General features: G+C 36.4%; 1 protein-coding gene across 4 annotated transcripts; it reads right to left on the bottom strand.

Annotated features, from left to right (window-relative positions):
• Positions 1–984: 984 nt before the first annotated feature.
• LOC114412988 (probable plastid-lipid-associated protein 11, chloroplastic) lies at positions 985–15,106 on the bottom strand. 4 transcript variants are annotated; one of them, XR_003666855.1, is made up of 6 exons: positions 14,486–15,106; positions 7,178–7,243; positions 5,445–5,564; positions 3,487–3,588; positions 2,570–2,623; positions 985–2,490 (listed from the first exon to the last, which is right to left on the bottom strand). XR_003666855.1 is itself a non-coding variant. In XM_028377128.1 (4 exons), the coding sequence occupies exons 1-4, from the start codon at positions 14,959–14,961 to the stop codon at positions 2,418–2,420; spliced, it is 735 nt and encodes a 244-aa protein (XP_028232929.1). In that variant the 5' UTR covers positions 14,962–15,106; the 3' UTR covers positions 985–2,417. The 4 variants fall into 4 exon arrangements, 2 of the variants coding, with proteins under 2 accessions (XP_028232929.1, XP_028232936.1); XR_003666856.1 differs by lacking the exon at positions 2,570–2,623; XM_028377128.1 differs by lacking the exons at positions 2,570–2,623; positions 3,487–3,588.
• Positions 15,107–23,012: the final 7,906 nt, after the last annotated feature.

The raw sequence follows: 23,012 nt of genomic DNA, 5'->3' as shown, positions 1-23,012 counted from the left end.
AAAATGATTGTCATATACATGATTGATACATATAACGCGATGTACAGAGAGAAAGAGAAACAAGAATGACATTATACCTTGATGCAATCATATAACCCATGTCAGTTATATTCATCCACTTATCCATGTTAATCTGCACATAACAATTTTAATTACATTTGATTTAAAGCTAAATTAACCCATCAAAATGTAACAAAAAACTTACATACCACGGATAATCCATCAACAAGTAGCGACCACTTTAACTCAAATCTATTTATGCCACCAAGTAGGTTGATATACTCATCAAACCATTTTGCAAGTTCTTTAAGCAAATTGTTACGAATCAAAGACCATGAATCTTCACCCATACCTAATAAGGCAGCAATTGCACGATATCCACAATTATCTTCAGGTTTTACATCGACAATGTTTTCAATGAAATCATGCATGCATGGATGAAATTGATCCAACATGGGCATGTTCCTTCTTGGTTTTGGTTGTTCGGATGATGATGCAACCCATTTGACTAAAGAATTGTTATTTTGCACATAATGTAATGCATCCACATACTCCCAGTAAGACAAATGACGCTTCATTGATCTTTGATGTCTGGTCATCGATTTCTTTTGAGCACCTTTTGTTTTCACCTTTTCTATAAGAGCACACATAGAATTTAGATTAGGGTAGGAAATTTTCTGAAGTTTACTCTTTAGAGTAACTTTGCCACATACATCAAGCTTTTCAAAATTCTTGGATATGGTTTTCATCTCTTCGATTATGCTGACTTCGGACTCTGATAAACCTTTGTCTAAAAAACTTAGCCTCCGCCAAAACATATGGATTGTGTCCAATGGTATGGTACCAACAACATATCTAGCTAGCTCACATGCACATGGAAGACCGTGAGTAGTTCTCATTATACATCCACAACGAGAAGGGTTTTTGCCAGCATAATGTACACACTTAAACTTAGCAACGTTCTGGTTTAAAGCATACCATGATACCATCCCCATAGTGTATGAGACAAATGTATGCATTTCGATTAGGGTCATATTTTATGGTTACAATTCTACCATATATGTTTTTTGTCATTTCGTCGAAAATCAATTTTATGGTATACAAGTAATTTCTTGTATAAGGTAACTTTAAAAACATGTTCAACCGCATGTGTACTTGTCTCAAAAGATGCCTTAATTTCAATGTGTTGCAGCGTGATCATGTTGTTCATGGCTTCTCAAACACTACATAGGTTTCCAAGGCTATTTTGCAGTAGTCTTTTTAAGGCCTAATGAGCAAACTCAACCTTGCATTTCAAATATACAAACAAGTAAACAAAAACAATTATTTTTATCCATTTGACTCTAAACCCTAACACCAAAATATATTTACAATTTTTTATACCTGTTAGTTGTTGTGTTTCCTAAATGCATCACCTTATTCATCTAGGGTTTAACAAATCTTTCTTTATGGGTAATCAACCATGTTTGCTTCACGTAGTCAATAAACATTGATCATTGTGAGCAAGCAATTTCAAACTTCATAAGACAGTCATTGAACTCTTGCTCAAAAGGACAACCGACTAGAATTCCCCAAGCTTTCATGACATAATCCCATGTATTTTTTTTAGCAACAAGGGTTTTACATTTTCCCTTCACATTCTTATCAATATGAAACCGACACAACAAATTGACAGACTCCAGGGAGTGCATCACGTCTCAAAAAAATACCTCGAAACCATTCTAGAGCCCAAACAACATTGTTTACACATTTTTCCTTCAAATAGGCAAAAACAACTGAAAATGTCATCCCTGTTGGTGTGACACCAACAATGTGAAATAATGGCAGCCTATACCTGTTTGTTTTGTAGGTACAATTTATAAGAAATACCAAATTAAAGGCATTGGATAATTTCACTGCATCAGGATGACTCCAAAATATATCACGTACAACATCTTCATCCTTCAATCTATGCCAATGAATATATTGATCATGTTCAAGAAACTTCATTAGTTGTTGCATTTCAGTATTATTGCCTCTTATAGAAGAATGATATGCATATCTTGCACTGTATACTTGTTTCATTGTTATATAACTGTTGGCATTGTGCTCCTTTAGTGTTAGAAGAATATTTCTTTGACTTTGTCATATTAGCAATAATAATCTTCTCATCCTTAGTCAGTCGATCAACATATGGATGTCCAACTAATGACTTAGTCAATGCATGATTATGATTCCTACATATTAACTTCACCATCCATCCTTCACTTTCCACATTGATTTCGCTCGTAGCTTAAAGTGACACACACAATTTTTACTACCATTAACTGTTCGTACTCAATCTTTCTTCCTGACCCTATATTTTACACTCCTTTCACAACCAATTAAAACAAATGAGGTCCTTCCTTTAATTCGAGTATCTGTGTATGACCTCATAATCACCGCCACAAAACCAATATCATACGCAACAGATAGAGTCCAATGCAAAACATCATCATGGGTAGCAAACTCCTACAATAGAGATAATACATGTTTAGTCTTCAAGGGACATTTATTTACTTACTTTAACAAAAAAAAATCATATTAATACCTGAGAAGTATTAAAGGTATCAGAACAATCAACATGTTGATGCACACCAAGTTCCTTTCCATTTTAACAAAACATTAAAAAAAAATCAGTGACAAACAAACGACCCCTAATGACACCAGACATATACTATCACACAATTTTTTAATTTTTTTTACTACATTTAATAATATAATACATTAAAATTGATAACCATATATATTAAAATTTAGACTTGCATAAACTAATATATGACACAATATAATTATTTTTTTTACTTTAACAAAGTAGTTAACTTAATAATATTTACACAAATATTATAAATGTTTAAATACTCATCGAGTACTAGCTACTAAAAAAAATAACTCCTTTAGGGACTTATCTTTTAGTCCTTGCTACAAAAAAATATACATAAATAATTACCTACAAATTAGTTATAAATATCAACTCTTTTTTATTATAAATTATATTGTGATAAATTACTTATGAATGTGTTGCTAATATTTTTGTAATTCATAAAATTATAAGGACTAAAAAAAATAATTTTAAAATAAAACGACTAAAATAAAATAAAAGTCTAAATTATTTTAAAATAAATATCACTTTCAAACTATAAAAACTAAAAGGTACATGTTATGAAACTATACATATTTAAACATATTTTAAATAATAAAACAAATTATATTAAAAAAATAAAAAATTAAAAAAAAAACTAAAAAGGTTCTTACGGATCGACAATTTGTAGAACCATACTGATTGTCATTCTGTAAGGTTCATATAGATTACCAATCCGTAAAAAACATACAGATTGTCAATCCATAACAATTATACGAATTGCTAATTCGTAAGTTATATAAAAGTTATGGATTGATCCATAAGTTTTATACAGATTACAAATTCATATAAAACTAGATCGAAGTTGCAGAAGAAAATCAACGTACCTTACCTCTATCGCCGTTAACAGCCACACCAACCACCACTTACCAATGAACCACCGTAATCAATGCGCCTCGACCAAAATGGACACAACAACGAAGGACCACCTTTGACGAGAATGAATGAATGCAAAGAAGAAAGCAACATAATGTGCGTGAAGAAGGCAACATGAAGAAGAAGTTAGTAGGGGGTATTTTTTGGAATTTCAAAAAATTGTTGGGTGCACAAGAAAAATGCTGGATGCACCAAGCAATTCCCTCTAAACTATCTAAAATTGAACATTTAATGGGCCGTAAAACACTGGTGTTCCCCCTAATTTTCTTTTTTATTCCTCACAATACTATTTCACTATAGAGATGATAGGACACCCGTGAAAAAACAAATGTTTCCCTTGTTTTTATAAAGGAATAGTATATAAGGAATTTTCCTTGAGAAAAATTGCAAGAATGATTCATTCAATTGATACCACCAAATCCTCAAAGAAAGGGCAAGACGAACCAAGATCAAAAGATGATGGGGACTTGAATCCTACACTTCTCTATGTGTATCCTACACCTCTTATTTTTTAAAAATTCCTAACCTATTTCTTCTATCTTCTTCCCCTTCTTCCTCTCCTTTTTCTCGCAACAGCAGATGCAACCCCTTTTGTTCGTTCTTCTCTTCTTCTAAAACATACCCTGCTTTCCAGTTCTTCTCTTCTTCTCCAACTCAAGTCTTCTTCCCGCAATCATTAATGGTTCCAACACATAAGTCCCTCTCCTCCAATTCTCCATGTTGCAAGTACGTTTCAATGATTTACATTCATGTTGTGGACCTATTTCTGGAGTAGGCTTTCCAGAACTTATATTTTTGCTTCCAGAATGACCATTTCAAAAAAACCTTTTCCAAAACACCCATTTCGGAAGCAAAAATAGACTTTTTGAAATGCCTGTTTCGAAATGACTATTTTTGCTTTCAAAAAGGGATTTTCTGAAACACCTTTTCCATAAGCAAAAATAGCCATTTCAAAAAGCCTATTCAAGAACAATTATTTTTGCTTCTAGAATGGGTGTTTCGGAAAAAGTTTTCAGGAATAGCCATTTTGGAAACAAAAATATAAGTTCCAAAGTGCACTTAATGATTTTGGAATGGGCTTCCGTATGCCCAATAATACTTTTTGCAACCCCTTTTCGGAATCTCATTCCTAATTTTTTTTTTGCTTATGGAAAGCTTGCTCTGGAAGGTTTTTTGGTTATGGAATGTCCGAGTTAATTTTGGTTATAGAATGACCATTCCGAAAGCTTTGCTAATTCATTAAGGCTAATAGGGTAATTTTAAGTAAAGGAAAGGGGGGGGGGGGGGGGGGGGGGTGTAGGATACAGTAGGAAGGTACTGGATTCAAGTCTCAAGTTGATGACGAATTGACCATGGTTTTTTTGTTAACAATGATGCCGAACTGACATATTTTTAAATTCAATATTGGCTGAAAACAAGAAATTTTGCATCTATACTTTCATGACTCGATATCCCACTCCTTTTCCAAGTTCTATTATAAAACTGAATATTTTCCTTAGAGGTAACAACATATATGTTTCTTATCCTGTCTTTTAATTAAAATTTAGAATGCTCCATGTTAATGAGCTCCTCCTGGTTTGACTCTAGAGAATAAAATACAGACTGGTTGCGTTTTCAGCCACCTGTGCCACGAACAGTAAGATGTAAAGTACAAACAATTCAGCACCTTCTTTGGCATACATACATTCAGCAAACAGCTAACAATGCAAATTATGTCATATTCCTATAAAGATATTTAAATAAAAAACATGTACAACTGATCCATACTTTATAGCCAAACAAATAAGCATTAAATTAGCTTAACCAGAAGAGATGCAAGACCTAGCTAGAAATTAATAAAGCACAAAGACTGCACTAAAACCATACGGGCAGTTGAGTTGGAAGTTTTGATTAACGAAGATGCGCTTACAATGACGATGAAGATTCCATACATTCTTTCCAGTTATAGGAAGCTCGGTTAACAACTAAATAGTCTCCTCTGATATCCTTTACAACGCGAAGGTCGTCATCGAGGTACACAGTATCAAACCTGCAGAAACAGGATGCAAGCACAACCATCACAAAAATTAAACTTTATAATAACTGGGTACATACCTTTTACCCGTAAAATCATAACAGAATCACATAAACATATAAAATAAGAGACAATGGACTGTAACAGAACTGTGCCTTTTTCTTTTAGGAATTAGTGTCAAGGAAATAGCACTCACTCAGCCTTAGCCTTGTAAATTGTATCATGATGACGTTACTCCAGCAACTGTCAACCTTCAAAGGAATTCTAGTCCTCCATTCTCAGATCCCTTTTCTTGTGGTACCTTTTCTGCCAGACTTTAGCAGTGTTCTATGGTTCTCTTTTGGTCTAATATCTTGCTATTACAACCATGTCTAGTGGAGACCATAATTTGTTTCTCTTTTAAAGGTTTATTTCTTACAAGCTTAAAGCTTAGTAACCTCTAACTTGAGGGGAAGCATTAAAATAAGGACATGTTTCATGTAACATATGCTAGATGCATTAAACGTTTCATAGGAATTGATGTCTAGGAAATAGCATCCATTTATCATTAGCGTTGTAAATTGCATCATGGTGTGTGTTTGTGTGAAGTTGAGTGTCTTTCCACCTGAAGCTATTCCATCATATCTCATTTTAACAGTTTTCACCTGGACAAGACTTGGTAGATGTAGTTCCTTAAGGGTAGGTTTGGTTTCTAAGAAGGGGAGAGGAATTGTATAGAAATTTTCACTATTAGTGTGAGTTCCACACCTCTTTCACTATTAGTATGGTTTAGTATGAATCTAAATATAAAATAAAATAAAGTCACGTATTATACTCCTAATTGTTGTCTTATCCATATGAATGGCATTTATAAACATAATACATGAATCAAGCAATAAATATAGAGTAATAGTAAAAGTAAAATTGATATTTCATTTTAATTCATTTTCAACTCAAATTCAATATAAAAAGCATTTGTTATTGTCAACCCTAAAATACAAATACTTCGGTTTCATCAATGAAAGTTATTCCTAGCAATCCCTCTAACCACACAAGCTTATAATAATTTTTGTCCACATTTTCAACTCTTCAATTTAGTTTCATCTCTACCAAGCAAATCCTTAGATTTGAAAATTATAAAAAAACAAAATGATTAACTATGAGCTTTGAAATTGTTGGTTATCATGTAATAATTGTAGTTCATAGAGACATTATCTTTGATTTAGAGGAAACAAAATATCTTTTATTTATGTACAATTAATGTAATTATCCTATATAAACATGCATCCGCTGGGTACACTAATACACGATTTTCACTCAACTTTCCTCTATTTTTTCTCTTATTTTAAGATGGTATCAGAGCTTATCCTAGATCCATCAAAAGGGCCACCCACCATATTATTCATGCACTAAGTCCAAAAGTATTGGACGTGAGGGGGTATATTGGGAAAAACCCTAGTCCCACATCGGATAGAGATAGTGTCAAGATATAGTATATATATGGGGGACAACCCTCACCCTATGAGCCTTGGAATTAAGTTAGACACAAACACACATTCTAAGAATTATCATATAAGAATACATATAAAAAACATTCCTAAATCATTGAGCAAAATTTTTCAGCTACATAGTAAACTTGAAGTACTTACCAACCCCGTCCAAATGGTGGCAATGGTATTTCCCAGTTCTTCCCACGTAATACTGCACTTGTAAATCTAAACAACCAATGTCAGTCATCATAGGTAATATGAATATTTCTTGCGTAAACATTACAAATTTAATTTCAATTCACTGACAAGTAACATCAAGTTTATGCTTTCAGTTAAGTATCTGCAAAGTGTAATGCCATCCATCTAAAAACTATCTACAATTTTGACAAGAGAATACAGGGGACTTTGAATAATAAAATATTATATTGATACGATGAGTAATATTGTGCTATAGTATACTAAATCATTGATCATATTAGTTATTTACTGCAGTTTTGGGAGAGTATTATTTGGAGGAAATATTGCCTGTTTTTATTCAAAAGCTCTCAGAAATGTGATTATTTCTCCAAACAAAATTAAACGAAACATGCATTCATGTTTCGTACTAATGAATCACTAATACAAAAACCCAAACCCACTAATACAATAAGACAACTTCCCTAATTAAATTTGAAAATAAACAATGAAATGAAATTGTTAGGAACCAAAAATTGAAATGACAAAGAAAAGAAAGAATTTTATTGAAAAGGATGAGAAGAATAGAAAATAGGAGAGAAAACTCTCCTCCAAGGGTTTTTCCTTCATAAAGGATTTCTCCTTCCACAAAGAACTAATGCTCTATCTACAAATGAGAAGATCTCCCTCTCTCCTATTCTTCTTCCCCTATTTATATCTAATAAACCCCTCTAAGGAAGCATAGAAGGGGGAACTGATTTAAAGGGTAGCAGTTTAGAATGTGACAGCGACCCATTGTAGTTCTTGAAATCAGAAAACATAAGTAAAGAAGGTTCAATAATCAATAGGGGAAGAAGGTATTGTTAGGATATAAGGAGAAGGAAAGATTAGTTAAGATAGTTAGTCTGTTAATGAGTTAGTTAGTTAGTTAGAGGGGTTTATTAGATATAAATAGGGGAAGAAGGATAGGAGAGAGGGAGACCTGTTCATTTGTAGATTGAGCATTGGCTCTTTGTGAAGGGAAAACCCTTGGAGGAGAGTTATCTCTCCTATTTTCTGTTGTTCTCATCCTATTCAATAAAACTCTTATTTTTATTTGCCATTTCAATTCTTGGTTCCTAACACAATCTAATATTAGTATAAATAAAGGTTAGTGCTTTGTGTTCTTTAGCATAAACCAAGTCACCAATCTAAAAACTCCTATCAGATCTGCCTCTATCTGCAAGTTGCTTCATTTTGTCCTGGGCTCTTTTCATGTGGAATTTGAGTAACTTTAACATTTCCTCGCGTTTCTGCAAACTTCTATCAACCAAAGCAATTTGAGATTCCCCCGAAAGATAAGGTAAATGAACAAGAGGAGCTTGGCCATACACAATCTCATAAGGGCTTGCTTTAATAGTGCTGTGGTAAGTGGAATTGTACCACCATTCAGCAAGAGGCAAACACTTGGACCACTGTGCTGGAGAGTCACTACACATGCACCTGAGATATGTTTCAAGGCATCTATTCACCATTTCTGATTGACCATCAGTTAGTGGGTGATAAGCTGTAGAAAGCTGTACCTGAATCCCTTGCAAGGACATAAATTCCTTCCAAAAGTGGCTAACAAAAACAGGATCCCTATCACTGGTAATGGTGTCAGGAAACCCATGCAATTTAAAGACATTATCAAGGAAGCATTGGGCCACATCCGCAGCAGTATAAGGATGTGATAAGGCCATGAAATGAACTGCCTTACTAAGCCTATCTACTACTATAAAAATGACTTGTTTACCAAAAGAAAAAGGAAGACCTTCAATGAAGTCCATGGTGATGTGCTGCCATACATGCTCAAGAATAGGTAAGGGCTGAAGCAGGCCTAGAGATGCAGCTGTGTCATATTTACTCCTTTGGCAAGTGGCACATTGAAACACAAAAAACTTGACAGCCTTGGACATGCCTCTCCAATAAACCACATTTTTCATCTTTTGCAAGGTAGCATCTCTACCCGAATGACCACCACAAGCTGAAGCATGAATCCAAGAGAGAATGTCCTGTCTTAGTTGGGAGTCTGAGCCAATGCCTAATCTGCCTTTCCTCCTCAGCTCATTCCGGACCCAAGTATAATGTTTGTGAGAAGAGGGATTGCTTTTTAAGTCACTAACAAGCTGTTGTAAGATAGGATCTTTCTGCCAGAACTATTGGATCCTTGAGAGCATGCTAGAATCAGGCTGATGAACCTGTAAGGCCATGATCTCAGGGGAATCAAGTCTAGATAAAGCATCTGCCGCCACATTTTCTCGACCCTCTTTATACTCTATGTTGAAATCAAATTTCATCAACTTTACCAACCACTTTTGCTGGAATGCTGTGGACAATCTCTGCTCTAGGATGTACTTCAAACTTCTATGATCAGTTCTAATGATGAACTTCTTGGGGAGTAAGTAGTGCCTCCATTTTTGGACTGCAAACACAACTGTCAATAATTCCTTCTCATATGTTGACAAGGACTGTTGCTGTGTGTTCAAACTTCTACTGGTGAAGGCAATTGGGTGGTGATTCTGCATTAACACAGCACCTAAGCCTAGGCTAGAAGCATCCACCTCCACCACAAATTCCTTAGAAAAATCTGGTAGGGCCAAAACTGGTGATGCTACTAGCCTTTGCTTCAATTCCTGAAATGCTTCTTTTGCTGTAGAAGACCAACTAAAATTATCCTTTTTCAACATATCAGTCAAGGGTTTTGCAATAGCACCATATTGACTTACAAATCTTCTGTAATAACCTGCAAGACCCAAGAAACTCCTTAACTGCTTCAAGTTTTGTGGTAGGGCCCAATCTTGTACTGCTGCAATTTTTGAAGGATCCGTGGAAACTCCTTCTTTAGTTATAAAATGGCCCAAATATTCTACCTTGTCAATAGCAAAGTAGCATTTGGATTTCTTAGCATACAAGCAGTGAGTTCTTATAGTAAGAAGAACCTGATATAGATGAGAAAGGTGGTCCTCCGTACTTCTGCTGTAGGTGAGTATATCATCAAAGAAAACAAGTAAGAACCTTCTCAAGTAATACTGAAAAACTGAATTCATCAGCCCTTGAAATGTGGCAGGAGCATTGGTAAGCCCAAAGGGCATCACCAAGTATTCTAAGTGGCCCGCATGAGTTCTGAAAGCAGTTTTGTGAATATCAGCTGCATCCATTCGAACTTGATTGTAATCAGCTCTTAAGTCAATTTTGGAAAAAATGGTTGACCCATGCAACTCATCCAAAAGGTCTTCTATTAATGGTATAGGGAATTTGTTCTTGAGAGTTGCCTTATTGAGATTCCTATAATCCACACAAAGCCTCCAGGCCCATCTTTCTTTCCCACCAACACCACTGGACTTGCATAAGGACTGTCACTCTTCTGTATAATTCCTGACTTTAAATAGTCCTGAATCAATCCATTAATAATGTCTTTTTGTTGTTTAGCATACCTACAGGGCCTCTTGTTGACAGGGTTAGCTCCTTGCATTAATGGAATCTTGTGATCATGGCCAACTCGACAAGGGGGAAGACTAGATGGTTCCTGAAAAACATTTGTGAATTCGAGTAACAAACTATTAATATCAGGTGGCAGTACCTATTGACTAGCATGCGAAGTCAAAGAGTGGAGCAGGGAGCCTTCAACTGCAGATTCCAAACTAATTAGAGAGAGGTGGACACCATAAGAGATAGTTTTATGAAGATGTTGTTTTCGGGCAGTGGCCAGATTGGTAGGAGTAGCTCCTCTCAGGACATGTCTTTTTCCATGGACAAAAAATTCCATTGTCAATTTGTTGAAATTCCATGTGATGTCCCCTAATGTTACCAGCCATTCAATTCCCAATACTAAATCACAACAACCAAGAGGTAACAACATCATATTAGAAGTAAAGTTGGTATTTTGAATTGACCAAGAAAATTTTGGAACCTTTGAAGAAATCTGGACTTTATTTCCATCTGCTACAGTGACAGAAACAATGTCCATGGCTTCTGTTTGACAGCCCATCTTCTGAGCTATGTGTAAGTCCAAAAAGTTATGAGTGCTTCCACTATCTATTAAAATATGGAAAGGTTTCTTTCCACAATAACCAGTGACTCTCATGGTTCGAAAATTAGCTACTCCAGTTAATGCATTCCCAGAAATTAAAGGTTCTAAATCAGGTTCAGTAACCACATTAGCATCAAGTTGTTGAGGTCCAGGGCCCTCTTTTTTCATCTTCAATTTCCAACACATGGATCTGCAATCTCTTATGTGTAAGGCCATGTTCAGGTGTAAATGGTTCATCACAAAAGTAGCATAGGCCCTTCGATCTTCTTTCAACCATGTATGCGGGAGTTAGGTGCTTAGGTGTTTGTGGTTTGGTAGAGGGATTGATGGTTAAAGGATTGGTTGATCTAGGAGGGTTTGGAAGTAGGGGTGGTTTAGGAACAAAGGAAGATTTCTGGTTCTTGACAAATGGTTTGGCTTGTGTATTGGAGAAGGAAGATTCATACATCTTTGCAAGGGAATAAGCCTTTCGAACAGAATTTGGTTGAAACATTCAAACAATCATTTGAGCCTCTTGTTTTAATCCTCCTAAAAAGGAGCTAAGTTGATGCTCATCAGAAAGATCCACTCTTGATACAATTGAGTCAAACTCCTCATGATACTCTGATGGATCCTGTCTGCCTGAGCTTCATTAAATCCGCCATGGGATCTTCACAAACATCTCCAAAACGATCAAGTAACAAGATCTGATATTCATTCCAAGAAGGCAAATTCTCCAATCCTACAGATTTTATGTAAGCACTATGCCACTGCAGTGCTTTTCCTTTGAAATGAACTACTGCTAAACGTACCTTGAATTCATCAGGAGTATTATCAACCTAAAAAAAAGTTTCACACTGGATCAGCCATTGTTTTATTCCTTCACCATTGAATCTTGGAAAGTCCAACCTAGCCAATCGAGTGCCACAAGAATAGGGACTGGATCTCTCACCTCTAGGTGGATTGCTTGCGGCTGGAGAATCTTGTTGCCTCTGTTGAAACATTCCGTGTATTGTTTGTTGCATGGAAGCAGCGAGCTCGACAAATCTTGATTACATTCTGCTGTTGAGACGTTCTTCCATTTCACGAAGGGAAGCTTGATTGTGTGTGTTCTCTGCCATTGCTTGATCACCAAGGAAGGAACAGGCTCTGATACCAATTGATGTAGAAGAACTAGGAACTCAGCTATGGGATTCGAAGTTCTTGGACAGACAAGGGAACTCAACGAAATGAATGAATTCCGATGAGCATGGTGGTTATGCTTTTCATTATTAGAAGAAATTACAAGGAGGAGGTTGATTACAGATTCTATTCAAAATGTTTCCTTACTTGCCAATTACTACTTATAGCTCTCAACCACTAACTGCCTAACTACCACTAACTGCCTAACTGCTTTTCCAACTAACAGCAGTTAACAGAATTGAGTCTAACTAACTAACTACCTTCCTAAGCCTATATCACCACCTTGTCCTCAAGGTAGAAAGCAGGAAATTGTTGTATAGTGGAAAAATCTCCCAAGAGTTCTCATGATCTAGGAGATCACCCAATTAATTAAAACGTCAACAAACTCATTTGGAAGTCTTTTGGATGCTAAAACTGTCTCTAGTTGACCCTGTAATTCCAGCTCCTCAATACAGAAAACAGGAAACTGTTGGCATAGAACATCAGCTTGAACAACCTTTTTTAACTAAGATATATATGAAATATAGGGTAAATGCATGAGTGAGCTAGTGAAGCCACTTCATAAGCCACTGTCCAATCCCACATACAACCTTAAAAGGACCATAAAAATGCCTACTAAGCTTTTGATTGATCCTATTAGCTAGTGACGGCAAATTATATGGTCTTAGATTAAGGTAAACAAAGTCACCCAGTTGAAATTCTATGTTCCTTCAACATTTATCAGCCTGCATCTTCATCCTCTCTTGAACCTTGCATAAAGCTTGTTTTAGTTCCTTTAAGACTGAATCTCAATGGATCAACATTCCGTCTACCTCCTCTAATGCTGACTCACATTTATTAAAATTCACAAAGCATGGAGGACCACACCTGTACAAAACCTTGAAGGGTGCCATCTTGATAGATTGCTGATGGGAAGAAGTCACCACTACTATGTTTTGTCAGTGGGAAAGAAAGCCACAATCCAGAGTTAACCACCATAGAATGGAAATAAACAACTTGATCCAACTAAAAATAACTAGGTAGGCCTAGCACACCAAGTTTGATCATTAAACACTGCAGAACAAGGTTTGAGGGAACTAAACAGTAATATTGGGATGGTGATCCATGTCAACATAGGCTGGTTCCCAACAGAGATGGAGTGGTGAGGCAAGACAAAGCAGAAGTGGTGGAAAAGAAGGCACCACAGACTCTCATGCACGCTAACAAAACATGACATACAGATTTAAGACTGCAGCCACAAAAGGGGAGGGGTCATGAAGGCAAGCCAGTTGGACAAGGTGATACCAATCTAGAAAGAGGAGATGAAGATTCATGCTGACAAGTTGGTAGCCAGAGGCATCATTGGACACGCCCTTACACACACAAAAGAGCATGGCTGGTCAGATTCCAACAAGAGGCATGTGGTGGCACATCAGAGATCTAGTGGCCGCACCATTTCACAAACAAGCAAATCTGGACATGCTAGAGTTGATAGCAATGGCGATGAGGTGATAGCTTGTGCAGACAATGGTAAATCAGACTTCCCTAGTTGAAAAATAAAGTCAGAGCGGAGAGAGGATATGACATTAGTTGAAAACCTCTTTGGTTTAGAAATTTGGAGGGGAGGGGAGGGGAGGGAAGGAAAGGGGAAATTAGAGGGGCTAAAATCCCTCCCCACAAATTAGAGGGGCCTTCATTAATTGGGCCTGAGGTTGACTTATGCTGCTGTTTGGGCTGGTCCATATTGGACTCGTTCATATCAAATAAGCACAGGAGATATAAGGCTGACTCAGTTGTTGGGGAAGGATGAAGGGATAAGGGAGCAAGGAGAGGTCGCCGGTTCGAATTCCCAACTGACATTTCTAACAAAATCTATCAAATTAACATTTGCCAATAAATAAAAAACCTAACAATAAGCACGCCCTAAACTCCTTCGTTCCTCAAAACCTTTTTCATAGTTGTCATAGCAGTCAATCTCTCCGAACAATGTCAAGCAATGCAAGAATGTATAACACCAAAATCAAACTCAATTAATAACAATCACACAAAAAGAACAAAATTTATTATTGTTACTCCCATTATTATTAATTTCAATTATTCACCTGAAATTCACTCTCTGCGGTGACGCAACCTCAATACTTGATCGAACAAAGAAAACGCCATCAGGTGGAAACGAGATGACGTTGTTCAGTGTTCTTTCCCGAACATCGATGACCTGCAACACGTCGCCGGCTCGGGTTCCAAACAAGGGAGCCTTCTCGATGATGAAGAGCTGCTCCTTCTCTGTCGTCCACAGCAGCCGCCACGTCGCCGACAGCGCATCGCCGGTGGTCACCGAGCCGGCGCCCGCGGAAGCCACCGCATCGATGGCTTGGACGATTGCGGCGCGCTTCGCGGGGTCGCTCTGGGTCCTGATGCCACGGTCCTGGTCGGCGATGAGGGCGAGGAGGTGCTCCTTGGCGGATCCGGATTGGGCGATGACGGAGGAGCAGGTGAAGCGCCGGTGAGAGTAGCGCGGGCCGGGGAGTTTGGTGGTGAAGGGGTAGGGAAGAAGGAGTTTGGCACTGGCCATGAGCATGGGTGGTGGGGATGAAAGAATTCCATTGGGTCTGTGTGGAGGGAGTGAACTTGAAAGGATTTGGCGGGTGAGAACTGAGTTCTCACACGAGAAGATATTGTGGGAGCCAGGTGGAAATTAACTCTTGTGGAGAGTTTCCAATTTAGCCTTTTGTTTATGAGAGTTTTGAATAAATTGTACATTTATTTACATTCCCCTATGGGTGAGTTTGGTTGGTGTGACTGAGAAAAGGAGGAGGAAATAGAGGAGAAATGTGAGTTTTTGGGAGATTTTTTATTATAGTTTTTGGGTCGTTTTGGTTGAGTAGAATCGGATGAATTTTTTTAAAAAAATTTATATGGATTCAACTAATAAAGTTTTAATTGTTGAAATGCTTAGATTTGAGAGAAAAAAAAATACTATTAAGTATAAAGTGGATTGGTTGAATTGTAACAAGCAAATTGACTAGGCTATCCTTATAAAAAAAATTGGCTAGGCTATTTCTTCCACAAACACATTTGCTTATGATTTTTTTCTTTTGAAACTTCTTTATTGAAAATCAAAAAGTTATTTAGAAGCAAGAATTTTCTCTCTTAAGTACTTAGATAAAATGATAGCTTAAAAATAAATTTCCAAGTAAAACTAGATACTACTACTACTTTCGAAACTACTCTTCAAATCACCAATTATGTTATCTCACATATTTTGATTTTCACTTTTCTTTTACAAGGTGGATGTTGCTTCTGAACATTAAAACTACTTTGTAAAAATCTTTTGATGAAATATAAGAGTAAAGCTTTTGTGAAACAAAGGTTTTTCAAAGTTAAGAATAAATATGTAACTGCTAAAACTAAATGAGAACAGTAAATAAAGATACAACACACACCCTAACCTTGGCTACATCCAATACCTACACTTGCAGGATTTTTCCATTAAGATCAAGCACACAATTTTGGAATTCTTTCTTTTGAATCATCTACAAGCTTCTACACCCTATATTTTAAACCTCTACAAATTCCACTCAATATTCTTTGCTTGCCTCTGGAAGCAACATCCAAACCAGCATTCTAAACCTTCAAAACTTCTACTTAGTATTCTCTAAGCTTCTATAGGTTCTTCCAAGTATTGTTTCGAAAAGCCTTCAGGCTTCATCCAACTATTCTTTCAAAAAGCCTCTCCAAACTTCACTCACCCAACACTTGTGTTCACTTTGAACTTTAGAAGCAATAATCCCCTACTCACTCTTCCGAGCTTTTCCTACTAACCCAAGGGGACGGATGATCATTGCAACTTTTTGGGATTCCTCCTGTTAAGGCTCTTTGTATGAAGGTGTTTATAGATATTCCTACAAATTTGGCTCTGTATGGCTCCACCTAGAGTGTTTTTTATAAGATTTTTCTAATATGGTTATTTTGGATAGACTATTTTATGACCTTACTATCTCTTATTGTCACTCCTTCCTTGGAAGTTGCTCAATTGAATTTGCATCCATAGATATAGAGCTATCAATTTATGGTCGTTGGAGGTGGAATTTGAACTTTAAACTAGTACATGAGTTGTCTATGTTCATACAACTAGTGGTTCTACACATTGCTTCTCCTCGATGTCTTCTACAACTATTCTCAAGTTGCTTCCTTCATCACTGCTCTTCTTCACCATTATGACAACTTGCACATTTCAAATTTGAAATGTATTCATTGTGATGCAATCCTACCCCCCAAGGGCATTGGATAGAAGACTCCAAGAAGATTGGACCAGAGATGCAAGAAAAGGCCCTAGGGTTCTCATGAGCCTTAGAATAGATTTCGGGCTCATAGGCTAAGTATGAGCCCACTTATCTTTGTACATATTAGATTAAGGTTTCATTTGTTGGATCGAGTGGCCTCAAAATAATTAAGAAGGGGGGGTTGAATTAATTATTCCTAAACCTTTACCAATTAAAAAATTACTCTTTTAAGGCTTTTACTAAATTGTTAAGAGAATGAGGAGTAGAAGAGAAACTTAACAGAAAGTAAAAGTGGAAATTAAATGCATAGCGGAAAGTAAAAGAGTAGGGAAGAAGGAAACAAATACACAAGAGTTTTTATACTGGTTCGGCAACAACCCGTGCCTACATCCAGTCCCCAAGCGACCTGCGGTCCTTGAGATTTCTTTCAACCTTGTAAAAATCCTTTTACAAGCAAAGATCCACAAGGGATGTACCATCCCTTGTTCTCTTTGAACCTAGTGGATGTACCCTCCACTAGAACTGATCCACAAGAGATGTACCCTCTATTGTTCTCAGTCAAACCCAAGTAGATGTACCCTCTACTTGTACCACAAAGGATGTACCCTCCAATGTGTTAAGACAAAGATCTCAGGCTGTTAAACCTTTGATACTTTGTGAATGGGGATACAAAAGAATTCTCAGGCGGTTAATCCTTTGAACACTTTTGTATTAGGGAAAGGGAAGAATCAAAAGAATTCTCAGACTGTGTCGTTTTGAATTCTTTGACAAGGGAGAAAGGAGATACAAAAGAATTCAGGCGGTTAGTCCTTTGTTCTTTTGGAAAAGGGAGAAGAGAGACACAAAAAGAATTCAGGTGGTTAGTCCTTGGCGAATTCTTTTTGCCAAAGGGAGAAGGGAATGAAAAAGATGAATAGCACAAGTTTTCAAGGTTTGGAAAACCAGAAAACTTCAGAAAGCTTTTGATACAAAGAAGAAGAAGAAATTCAAAGAGAGTCAAGGCTTGTAAAGGATTGATTGAATAAGTGTAAAAAGTGTCTTGAAAAGCAAATCAAAGCCTTGCTTTTATAGACTCTTCATGTCTGGTCAAGAAGACCATTTAGAAAAGTTATAACTTTTAGAAAAACTTAAAACCAATTTGAAAAAGTCAAAAACCTTTTGAAGAGTTACATCTTTTGATTTTTTCAGAAACAGTCACTGGTAATCGATTACAGAAAGCTTTTGAGTGAAAGGATGTGACTCTTCACATTTAAATTTGAATTCCAACGTTCAAGGACACTGGTAATCGATTACAGCCTTTTGAAAATAATTGAAGCGTTGTAAATTCAGTTTAAAAACTTTTTCAAACTCATTTTGCTACTGGTAATCGATTACACCATTATGGTAATCGATTACTAGAGAGTAAAAACTCTTTGGTAAAGATTTTGTCAAAAACTCATGTGCTATTCAAAGTTTTGAAAAAACTTTTTAATACTTATCTTGATTGAGTCTTTTCTTCATTCTTGAATCTTGAGTCTTTAATCTTGATCTTGATTCTTGAGATCTTGAATCCTTCTTGATTCTTGAACTCTTGACTTGTTCTTGATTCACTTGAGTTGTTCTTTGATCTTTGAGCTTTTTTGTTCATCACCTTTGTCATCATCTTTTATTGTCATCATTGTTATCATCAAAACACCTTTGAATCACATTCACCATGAAGCTTTGCTTCTACATCGTTATTTTTGGGCCTTGTATTTAGGGCTCCATAATGTAAGTAGGGTACTTTAGAAATATAGAATTTTTCAGCCCTTGTATTTTAGGGCACCTAGACTAGCTTTTGTATTAGGGGTAGTTTTGTAGTTTCACATGAATTAAGTGAATATTTGATGTGTGTGTTGGGAAATAAATTTAATTAAATTGGGAGAAGCCCAATCCAATTAAATTTTAGAGGAAGAGGTGAGCATTTGCTTGCTACACCCCATTGTCACATAATATAGTCACACTTTGTGCATGTCCTTCATGCTTTACATGTCTCATGACACCTAAGCACACTTAGCGGAGAATCTTGGACTTGATCTTGGATTAGTGGGCTGAACCATAGCTAAAATTCACTAATCATAATTAGTGAAATTTTGGCTCCAAAATTTGTCTCCACAAATTCAAGTGAAATTTGAATACAAATTTCCCTCCAATTTTGTGTGACACTTAGGCTAAAAATAAAGGCCATGTGTGTGCATTTTTTCAACTTTGATCATTTGAGAATTATACTTCAAAGTTCAGACCTCATTTGAGGAACAAAATTTTGTGCTTCTTCTCTCTCTCTCTCCCTTCACTCATCTTCTCCTTCCTTCAAGCTCTTATCTATGGCTTCCTATGGTGGTGAGCTTCTCCTTGACTCATCTTCTCCTTGAAGTGGCATCTCCAATCATCTTTCTTCCTTCTCTATTTCGCTGCCATGATCTTCTAGAAGCAAAGGACTCCATTGATGAAGAAGATCCAAGGCCTACAAGCTCCACATGGAGCTACATCATGTGGTATCAGAGTATCTTCATCTAGGTGATGTTCTTTTGCTTCCTGTATCTTTTTATTCGGTCAATTCACTTTAATTCCTAGTTCTTCATCTTATTCTCCATGTATATCCTCCATTGTCTTGTGGTTTAGTGTTGTTTAGAGTAGATTAAAAAAAAAATCGATTAAAGAGAGGGTACTAGTCATAAGGACCCTCTATCTAGAATCTTAGAAGAGTTGAGTTCCCTCAAGTTATGAAAAGAAAAACTAGAAAGAAAAGAAAAAGGAAAAGAGAGGGTAAAAATAAATCAAGATGAGAGGGAACAAATAAAGGAAGAAGAAAGAAGGAAAATACTAAAAGAGTTAAGAAAAGAAAAACATGCCTCCTATAGTAGTCATAACTCTTGCAAGAGCCTAAGTGAAGAACTTCGTGACTATTATGAAGGAAGGCATAGGTCACATCTTAGACCTCATTCCCATAGGAGAGAAAAGGAAAGAAAGCATCAAGAGGCTAACATTAACCTCCCATACTTCCATGGGAAGGACAATGTAGAGGCTTAGATTGGGAAATAAGTGTAGAGCAACAACTTAAAAGGAAGTCTACTTCAAAATCTTATGGCTCTCACTCTTATCCAAAGAAAGACCAAGGTCAAGGCATCTTAGGGGTGACACCTTCTAAGCCCAAAGATGATAAGGGGAAGACAATAGAAAAGCAACCCCTTAAGGCTAGTATGCAAGAGAAGACTAGCTCTATAATGTGCTTTAAATGTCTTGGGAGAGGACACATTACTTCTCAATGCCCAACCAAGAAAACCATGATTATGAGGGGTCGAGACATTTATAGTTTCCAAGATGAGACTACTACTTCACCTTCCTCTAGTGAAAGTGAAGAAGCAAAAGAGGAAGAATCTAGTGAAGAAAGCTACCCCCAAGAAGAATGACAACCTTTAATGGTTAAGGAGGAGTGTAATGAGGTAAGTGTCTCCTCCAAGAGTTTAGCTAAGAAGGAAATTCATTTTGCAATAAAGACAAATATTAAAGAAAATTCTCCTCTTAGACAACCTCCACATCTTCTCCTTTGTAAAAGGACACTTGTTAGCACTGCCACACCTCTTGGGCTTGATAATATTCCTCAAGTAAATGAGTTGTTGGATAAGGGTTTGGTTCGTAAGAGTTTAAATCCTTGTGCTTTGTTGGTGCCGAAAATAGGTATTGTTATGCATCAAATCCCTAAAATAGGTGATATGATGAATGTGTTGCATGGTGCTACCATCTTTTGTAAAATCACTCATGCGTCCAACATCTTTAAGATTTGTGTAGATAGGGACTTATTAGGTAGGTTTGTTCTTATTTTTGGTTTCAATACAAACCTAGGTGCTCGTATGGGACACCTTAGGTTTGTCGTATTTTTTTTGTAGGAATAATCAACATGAAAATAAAGAAAAAGATATGTTTTATTCCATTACTTTCCTTAATTTTTTAAATGGTGATCAAAGAGTTCCCATAAACCCTAAGAGAATAAAGGTCATTCTTGAGTGGTCCACTCCACCAAGTATGAGGAAAATTTGGGGCTTCCATGACTTAACAAACTTTTACAAAAGGTTTGTCCCATATTTTTCTATACTTGTAGCATCACTCATTGAGTTGGTGAGGAACCATGTTCCCTCATGGGAAGATGCCCAGGAAATGGGTTTTCAGACCTTACCTTACTCCAACATACCAAACACCACTAATATATATGTTTTTATTCTTTTTACAAGTGTTGAGGGAAGAAACCCAGAGTTTCAAGAACCTTTGGATTTGAGGTCAAATCCTGTTCAAGGGGGAGGGAATGATGCAATCCAACCCCCCAAGGACATTGGATAGAAGACTCCAATAAGATTGGACTAGAGATGTAAAAGAAGGCCCTAAGGTTCTCATGAGCCTTAGGGTAGATTTCGGGCCCATGGGCTAAGTATGAGCCCAGTTATCTTTGTACATATTAGATTAAGGTTTCATTATTTTTGGGCCTAGTATTTAGGGCTCCATAATGTAGGTAGGATACCCTAGAAATGTAGGATTTTTCAGCCCTTGTATTTTAGGGCACCTAGACTAGTTTTTGTAATAGGGGTAGTTTTGTAATTTCACATAAATTAAGTGAATATTTGATGTGTGTGTTGGGAAATAAATTTAATTGAATTGGGAGAAGCCCAATCCAATTAAATTTTAGAGGGGGAGGTGAGCATTTGCTTGCTACACCCCATTGCCATATCATATAGTCACACTTTGTGGATGTCCGTGATGCTTTACATGCCTCATGACACCTAAGCATACTTAGTGGAGAACCTTGGACTTGATCTTGGATTAGTGGGTTGAACCATAGCTAAAATTCACTAATCATAATTAGTGAAATTTTAGCTCCATAAATTCAATTTCAAATTCAAGTGAAATTTGAATAAAAATTCAAATTTCCCTCCAATTTTGTGTGGCACTTAGGCTATAAATAGAGGCCATGTGTGTGCATTTTTTCAACTTTGATCATTTGAGAATTACACTTCAAAGTTCAGACCTCATTTGAGGCAAAAAATTTCATGCTCCTTCTGTCCCTCTCCCTTCACTCATCTTCTCCTTCCTTCAAGCTCTTATCCATGGCTTCCTATGGTGGTAAGCTTCTTCTTGACTCATCTTCTCCTTGAAGTGGCGTCTCCAATCATTTTTCTTCCTTCTCCATTCTGCTGCCATGATCTTCTAGAAGCAAAGGACTCCATTGATGAAGAAGATCCAAGGCCTTTAAGCTCCACATGGAGCTACGTCACATTGTGTGCTTGGTTGTGCGATCTTAGTGGTTCCTCATTATTTTTGAATTTGCATCATTGAATGTCTTTTGAAGATTGGTTTGCAACATGTCTTTTGGAGATTCTTTTCTGACTACAATGCATCGTGCTTCCATCTACGTTCTTCAGGTTGCTTATTTTTTGTCAAGACTTGTTGTCTTCTTCAAATTCCTTTTTTTTTATATATTCTTCAACCATACTGGAGAACTCTCATATTGAAAATCAATCCTTCGAAATACTTATGTGTTAAAATCGAAGATATTAGATGATGTACAACCTCTCAAAACACTACAACAAAAGTGCTAAACTGCAATCGTTAAAAAACCTAACTGGCAATAGTTATAACCATTGCAAAATGGCCTTGGCGATAGTTGCCAAGTCGTCACGATGTTCTTCGCAATGAGCCAATATTGCAATGGTTAAGATAGCTGGCACACAAACTGCCTCTATATGTTTGACGAACTTGCGATAGTTTTCAACTGCCTCAATGTTTTCATTTCATTTTTAATTCATTCAATTCACAATAATTATTGTCGTAATATTTTTTTTTGGAAAAAATATTGCAATAGTTATGGAACTGTGGTAATGTTTTTTTTACAAAAGTATTGCGACGGTTTTAGAACTGTCGTAATGTTTTTTATTTTCTCTTTTAAGAATGTTTGTGACTGTTTTAAACTTTCATAATCTTTAAGATTAGTTAGAATTTTTTTTTTAATTTAATTTTCCCAAAATTTTTAAAATAATTATATTTTTGCCACCTTTTTTGTATTTTAATATTTATTTAACTTTCTGATGATTACATACACCACTGTAATTTAAACAATTTGATTTACATTTAAATTTTCTAAATTTTTTTTAGATTGGTATTACATTTACAATTTTGAGTCAATTTATACTAGGTACATGATGGAAGCTTGCTTGAGAAGCTTCTATAGAGGCTGGATCTTTAAGCTTCAATGAGGTCCTTCAATGGTGATTTTCCACCATGGAGATGCAGCGAAAGATAAAGGAGAAGAGGAGAGAGGAGGCGCCATGAATAAGCCATG

Source organism: Glycine soja, chromosome 1, assembly GCF_004193775.1.
Source record: "Glycine soja cultivar W05 chromosome 1, ASM419377v2, whole genome shotgun sequence".
Classification (NCBI taxonomy): Eukaryota; Viridiplantae; Streptophyta; class Magnoliopsida; order Fabales; family Fabaceae; genus Glycine; species Glycine soja.
Note: the sequence above shows the minus strand (reverse complement) of the source record. Positions and strands in the feature narration are given on the sequence as shown.

Coding starts and splice junctions, on each gene's coding strand:
- LOC114412988 (XM_028377128.1), bottom strand. CDS start 14,961: ATGCTCATGGCCAGTGCCAAACTCCTTCTTCCCTACCCCTTCACCACC. Junction 7,244..14,485: donor CCGCAGAGAGTGAATTTCAG/GTGAATAATTGA, acceptor TTGGTTGTTTAG/ATTTACAAGTGCAGTATTAC. Junction 5,565..7,177: donor CCACCATTTGGACGGGGTTG/GTAAGTACTTCA, acceptor CTGTTTCTGCAG/GTTTGATACTGTGTACCTCG.